This window comes from Epinephelus moara, chromosome 20, assembly GCF_006386435.1.
Source record: "Epinephelus moara isolate mb chromosome 20, YSFRI_EMoa_1.0, whole genome shotgun sequence".
In the NCBI taxonomy this organism is placed as follows: domain Eukaryota; kingdom Metazoa; phylum Chordata; class Actinopteri; order Perciformes; family Serranidae; genus Epinephelus; species Epinephelus moara.
This window is the reverse complement of record NC_065525.1, coordinates 41,482,194-41,489,309: the sequence shown is the minus strand read 5'-3', so window position 1 is coordinate 41,489,309 and position 7,116 is coordinate 41,482,194. Positions and strand designations below refer to the sequence as shown.

Sequence of the window (7,116 nt, the reverse complement as noted above, 5' to 3'; positions counted from 1 at the left end):
TTTTTTCATGATTTTGAATGACATACTATACTATGCCGTTTTCTCGTGATATTGAACGACATGCAATACTATGACGTTTTTTAATGATATTGGACGACATGCTATACTTTCACGTTTTTTCATAATTTTGGACAACATGCTATACTATGACGTTTTTTCGTGATTTTGGACGACATGCTATTATACTATGACGTTTTTTCGTGATTTTGGACGACATGCTATACTATGATGTTTTTTCATGATTTTTCACGACACGCTATACTATGACGTTTTTTCGTGATATTGAACGACATGCAATACTATGACGTTTTTTCATGATTTTTGATGACATACTATACTATGACATTTTTTTATGAAATCTGGACGAATACTATACTATGACTTTTTTTTAGTGATTTTGGACGACATGCTATAATATGACGTTTTTCATAATTTCGGACGACATACTATACTATGACTTTTCGTGCTTTTGGACGACATGCTATACTATGACATTATTTCGTGATTTTGGACGACATGCTATACTATGATGTTTTTTCATGATTTTGAATGACATACTATACTATGCCGTTTTCTCGTGATATTGAACGACATGCAATACTATGACGTTTTTTAATGATATTGGACGACATGCTATACTTTCACATTTTTTCATAATTTTGGACAACATGCTATACTATGACGTCTTTTAATGATATTGAAAGACATGCTATACTATGACGTTTTTTCGTGCTTTTGGACGACATACTATACTATGACTTTTTTTCGTGATTTTGGACGACATGCTATACTATGACGTTTTTTCATGATTTTGGATAATGTGCTATACTATAACGTCTTCTAATGATATTGAAAGACATGCTATACTATGACGTTTTTTCGTGCTTTTGGACGACATACTATACTATGACTTTTTTATGAAATCTGGACGACATACTATACTATGACTTTTTTTTAGTGATTTTGGACGACATGCTATACTATGACGTTTTTCATAATTTCGGACGACATACTATACTATGACGTTTTTTCGTGATTTTGGACGACATGCTATACTATGATGTTTTTTCATGATTTTGAATGACATGCTATACTTTCACGTTTTTTCATAATTTTGGACGACATGCTATACTATGACTTTTTTTCATGATTTTTCACGACACGCTATACTATGACGTTTTTCCGTGATATTGAGCGACATGCTATACTATGACGTTTTTTCAAGATTTTGGACGACATACTATACTATGACTTTTTTTCAAGATTTTGGACAACATGCTATACTATGACTTTTTTTCGTGTTTTTGGACGACATGCTATACCACAACGTTTTTTCATGATTTTGAACATCCTACTGTACTATGACGTTTTTCATAATTTCGGACGACATACTATACTATGACTTGTTTTCAAGATTTTGGACGACATGCTATACTATGATGTTTTCATGATTTTTGATGACATACTATACTGTGACTTTTTTTCCTGATTTTGAATGACATACTTTACTATGACATTTTTTCGTGATATTCAACGACGTGCTATACTATGACATTTTTTAATGATATTGGACGACATGCTATACTTTCACGTTTTTTCATGATTTTGGACAACATGCTATACTATGACTTTTTTCATGATTTTTCACGACATGCTATACTATGACGTTTTTCGTGATATTCAACGACATGCAATACTATGACGTTTTTTCGTGATATTCAACGACATGCAATACTATGACGTTTTTTCATGATTTTGGATAACGTGCTATACTATGGCGTTTTTTCGTGCTTTTGGACGACATACTATACTATGACTTTTTTTCAAGATTTTGGACGACATGCTGTACAAAGACGTTATTTCATAATTTCGGACGACATGCTATACTATGACGTTTTTTCGTGATTTTGGATGACATGCTATATTATGACTTTTTTTCGTGATTTTGGATGACATGCTATACTATGACGTTTTTTTATGAAATCTGGATGACATACTACACGATGACTTGTTTTCGTGATTTTGGACGACATGCTATACTATGACATTTTTTCAGGATTTTTGACAACATACTATACTATGACGTTTTTTTATGAAATCTGGACGACATACTATACTGTGACATTTTTTCATGATTTCGGACAACATACTATAGTACATATGTGTCAAACTCAAGGCCTGCGGGCCAAATGTGGCCCGCCACGTCATTTTATGTGGCCCGCGAGAGCTTAAAAGGTCTGATTGTCTAAAAATAAATAGGTCAAAAGCGTGATTTGACCAAAAACTACATTTCACACAATGCATGTCGATTATATTACCCGCGAAGTGACGGCTTCCCGCCACTAGACGGCAGTGTTTCCACATCAATACGATTTATCCAACAAGTGGAATTGAGAAATACAAATAACGTTTTGAACAAAGTTAATGTCATAACTTGTGTGTTATGTTATTTTTCTTTATTCACTTGGATAGTTTGATCCTTGATTGATGGAGTTATGTGGGTTTCATAACCTGACAAATTAAAAGGATTTATGTTATAACAGAGCAACAAGCAAACATATTTTTTTCTATGCAACTGTAATATTTGTAACTTGAATAAGTAATAAATTCAGAGTTATTTAACATTAAGGAGTAGTTACATTTATTTTACATTACATTTGGTTACATTTAGTTACATTTATAAGTTACATCTGGCCCTTTGAGGGCAGCCATTATGCTGATGTGGCCCTTGGTGAAAATGAGTTTGACACCCCTGCTATAGTAGGATGTTTTTTTAATGAAATCTGGACGACATGCTATACTATGACATTTTTTCAGGATTTTTGACGACATACTATACTTTGACATTTTTCATGATTTCGGACAACATACTATAGTAGGACGTTTTTTTCATGAAATCTGGACAACATGCTATGCGTTTTTCCATGATTTCGGATGACATACTATACTAGGACGTATCTTCATGATTTTGGTGATATGCTATACTATGCCATTTTTTTTCATAAAATCTGGACGACATACTATACTATGATGGGGGTTTTTTTATGGTTTTGGATGACATGCTATACTATGACGTATCTTCATGATTTCAGACAACATACTATACTAGGATGTTTTTTCATGATTTTGGTGATATGCTATACTATGCCATTTTTTTTCATAAAATCTGGACGACATACTATACTATGATGGGGTTTTTTTTATGGTTTTGGATGACATGCTATACTATGACGTTTTTCCATGATTTCGGACAACATGCTATACTATGACATTTTTTTTTAAAGAAATTTGGACAACATGCCATACTATGACGTTTTTCGTGATATTCAACGACATGCAATACTATGACGTTTTTTCATGATTTTGGATAACGTGCTATACTATGACTTTTTTTCAAGATTTTGGACGACATGCTGTACAAAGACGTTATTTCATAATTTCGGATGACATGCTATATACTATGACGTTTTTTCGTGATTTTGGATGACATGCTATACTATGACTTTTTTTCGTGATTTTGGATGACATGCTATACTATGACTTTTTTTTAATGAAATTTGGACAACATGCTATACTATGACGTTTTTTTTTTTTTAAAGAAATTTGGACAACATGCTATACTATGACGTTTTTCGTGATTTTGGATGACATGCTATATTATGACTTTTTTTCGTGATTTTGATGACATGCTATATTATGACTTTTTTTCGTGATTTTGGATGACATGCTATACTATGACGTTTTTTTTATGAAATCTGGACGACATACTACACGATGACTTGTTTTCATGATTTTGGACGACATGCTATACTATAATGTTTTATCATGATTTTTGATGACATGCTATACTATGACATTTTTCAGGATTTTTGACGACATACTATACTATGACGTTTTTTTATGAAATTTGGACGACATACTATACTGTGACATTTTTTCATGATTTCAGACAACATACTATAGTAGGATGTTTTTTTCATGAAATCTGGACGACATGCTATACTGTGACTTTTTTTTATGAAATCTGGAGGACATGCTATACTATGACATTTTTTCATGATTTCGGACAACATACTATAGTAGGACGTTTTTTTTCATGAAATCTGGACAACATGTTATGCGTTTTTCCATGATTTCGGATGACATACTATACTAGGACGTATCTTCATGATTTTGGTGATATGCTATACTATGACATTTTTTTTCATAAAATCTGGACGACATACTATACTATGATGGGGTTTTTTTTTATAGTTTTGGATGACATACTATACTAGGACGTATCTTCATGATTTCAGACAACATACTATACTAGGACGTTTTTTCATGATTTTGGTGATATGCTATACTATGACATTTTTTTTTCATAAAATCTGGACGACATACTATACTATGATGGGGTTTTTTTATGGTTTTGGATGACATGCTATACTATGACGTTTTTCCATGATTTCGGACGACATACTATACTATGAGGTTTTTTTTTATGAAATTTGGACAACATGCTATACTATGACGTTTTGTTTTAAAGAAATTTGGACAACATGCTATACTATGACGTTTTTCTATGACTTTGGACGACATACTATACTATGACGTTTTTCTATGACTTTGGACGACATGCTATACTATGACTTTTTTTGCCATGGTTTTTGACGACACATTATACTTTGACATTTTTTTGCCATGCCAAAATATGACATTTTATACTATTTGAAAGTATAACATGACCCTCCCTTGACACTACCTTAAATGAACATTAAAATGAAAATGTATCATGACATTACCATAAGAGTTTCCGTTGACGTTGGTTCCGATGAGCTCCAGTGTTTGCTCCATGAGGTCAGTCAACGGGACTGCTGCAACTTCTAGCAAGTCTTCATCATCAGCGCTGGGTCTGAGAACAAGAGCTGCCCCAACGTCAGGATCCACCACAGAGGAGTGCCAGCAGTACTGTTTGTTGTCCTTGTCCACGGGAATCCAGCCTGAACATCCACAAGGACAAAGTCACTACGTCTGCAGGCAGCGCCATTGCCACCACGTTACATGTCACGATTATTACTGATGTCTTTAATGTAAACTAGCAACTTATATCTCTTTGTAGCCTCTATGTTTACCAAGTCTGAGAAATGTTTTAGAGTATATTTGATGTGATTTTACTGTAGGGATTTTGTACACCCTGTATTTCTTTATAAGGTTCACACGGATATAAACTCCCTCTGAAGTGTGACCATATCTGCGTTGATACATTGCAAACCTACAACCTGTTGTACATTTGCAGTAAGTTTAATTAAATTCCAGCTTCTAGTTCAAATTCTGGTCCATTCATTCATGTGTGTTTTGTACCAGATTATGAGCTCATTGTGTTTTATGAATATAAAACACAGTTGTTGGTTTTCTTTAACGGTGTTACTGTGGGGGATTTTAATTCCCTGCACCACTACATTATAATCATCACTTTAGATTCAGACTTCCATGAGGTTAAACTCACTGTGATGCCACATCTGCAGTAAAGCTGATTAATCGTTTCAAAGATTATCTTTATTTGACTCGATAAGTCGTGGTTAAACTTGAGGACCTGGAATGTGTCCGTGTTCATCAGGCACTGGATGGCCGTTGTGATGTTTGACTCTGTGTGCTGGGATCCACGTCTCAGGCACCATCTTAAAATCTTCCTCTACGTTCCATGTGAAACCTGAAACTGAACACAAGCAATACAACTAGTCCAACCTGAAGAAATAAAGCAGCTGTCTGACGGTAATGAACAAAGGTACTGGACATAAAATACCTTTGGAGCTCCCATGAGAGTACTGATACTTTTTGAACCTCTTCTCCGCCTGTTTGTTGGGTTTCCTGTCGAGTCGAGCCCAGAGGTGAGGCTGCCCTGCAGGAGAAACATAAAACATTGTTCAGTTTGAGTACTGCAAGAACAGTAGAGTTAATTATGAGACTTTTACAAGTCATAATGCCAGTGAGGGAATGATCTTTTTATGTATTGTATTTAAAACATATTCACAATATGAAGCAGAAAAAGGCAACAAACACATCTGTCCACATCTGTCAGGCTTAAAATAAATTCTTCTCTTCATTTTTACATGAGAAACTATACAGCATACAGCAGGTACAAACACCTCCAGAGTCTCACTCAGGAGGGTGTGTACAGTATGCCTGCCCCCTAACAGTCGACCAAACGTTAGACAACTAGAAAGGTCATTAGTCGGCAAGATTTCATTGGTCGCTTAGTCACTCAGTGAAACTCTATCAGGCGCTTCACCTTGTCAAAATGAATCCAAACCTATATGACTGGATCATGTGTGACTTTAATTTGAAAGGACAGACACAGGAAGTGTCCACGCTCAGCAGTCAGACAGGAGTCAGGTTAATTTCCAGGGCTGGAAATCCAAAGTGTGGGATCATTTTGAGAAGGTGAAGGTGTGACACTGCCACAAAGGTGAGGGGAGAGTCATGCACAGGGTTGCTAGAGGGTGTAAAAAACAGATTAGCCTTCTAATATAATCTTCATGTGTCTTGTGTTCAGAATAGTTCAGGTGTGCTGCGCTCAGGTGAAGGGGCGTGGCAGGTAGGAGATAAAAGAGCAGGGAATTGTTTGAGGAGGGATCTTTTGATTTTGTTTGTGAAAGAGGAAGAGGAACAGAGGTGCAGTGCAGCAGCCTGCCATGGAAGAAGAAGGTTTTCTATGACTCGTGTTTGGTGTTTCCTCACCTGTGTTTGTGTGGAGGACCAGAAAGAAACGAACCCATCCTCCAAGCAGGACCAGACTGTTTTTGTGTATTCCACCCCGGTGAGTGTGATTCCTCTTTTTTCTCAACATTCTTCATTTTTGGCACTGTTTTGTCTCGGAGCCTGTTTTTTCATTTTAAGCATTGGACAATGGATTATCTTTTCTTGGATGAGGACAATTATTATTAAAGGGAAATTCCGGTTTATTTCAACCCGTCTCCTATCGTCCTAAATTTGTTTCAAGTCACTAGTGACATGAAATAATCGTTAGCATGTTAGCCGTTAGCCTAGATACAGCCGTAGCGTCAGACCTGTTAAAACGTAAGTGAACGGGCAACCTTCAAGTGCAAAGTTAGTCCACTAAACAAGCTTTTT

The 7,116-nt window shown here is 35.5% G+C and overlaps 1 protein-coding gene across 4 annotated transcripts in view; it reads right to left on the bottom strand.

The window, feature by feature from the left end:
• c20h12orf29 (chromosome 20 C12orf29 homolog) overlaps positions 1–7,116 on the bottom strand; it is a 14,336-nt gene that overhangs the window by 1,010 nt on the left and 6,210 nt on the right. Inside the window, exons 3-6 of one of the 4 annotated variants that reach the window (XM_050072513.1) lie at positions 6,724–6,864; positions 5,789–5,884; positions 5,579–5,701; positions 4,788–4,985 (exon numbers count right to left, since the gene is read on the bottom strand). In XM_050072513.1, coding sequence (XP_049928470.1) covers positions 4,788–4,985; positions 5,579–5,701; positions 5,789–5,884; positions 6,724–6,832 — 526 coding nt within the window. In that variant the 5' untranslated portion in view covers positions 6,833–6,864. The remainder of the gene's footprint in view (positions 1–4,787; positions 4,986–5,578; positions 5,702–5,788; positions 5,885–6,723; positions 6,865–7,116) is intronic. The other 3 variants (XM_050072514.1, XM_050072511.1, XM_050072512.1) reach the window with 3 other exon arrangements.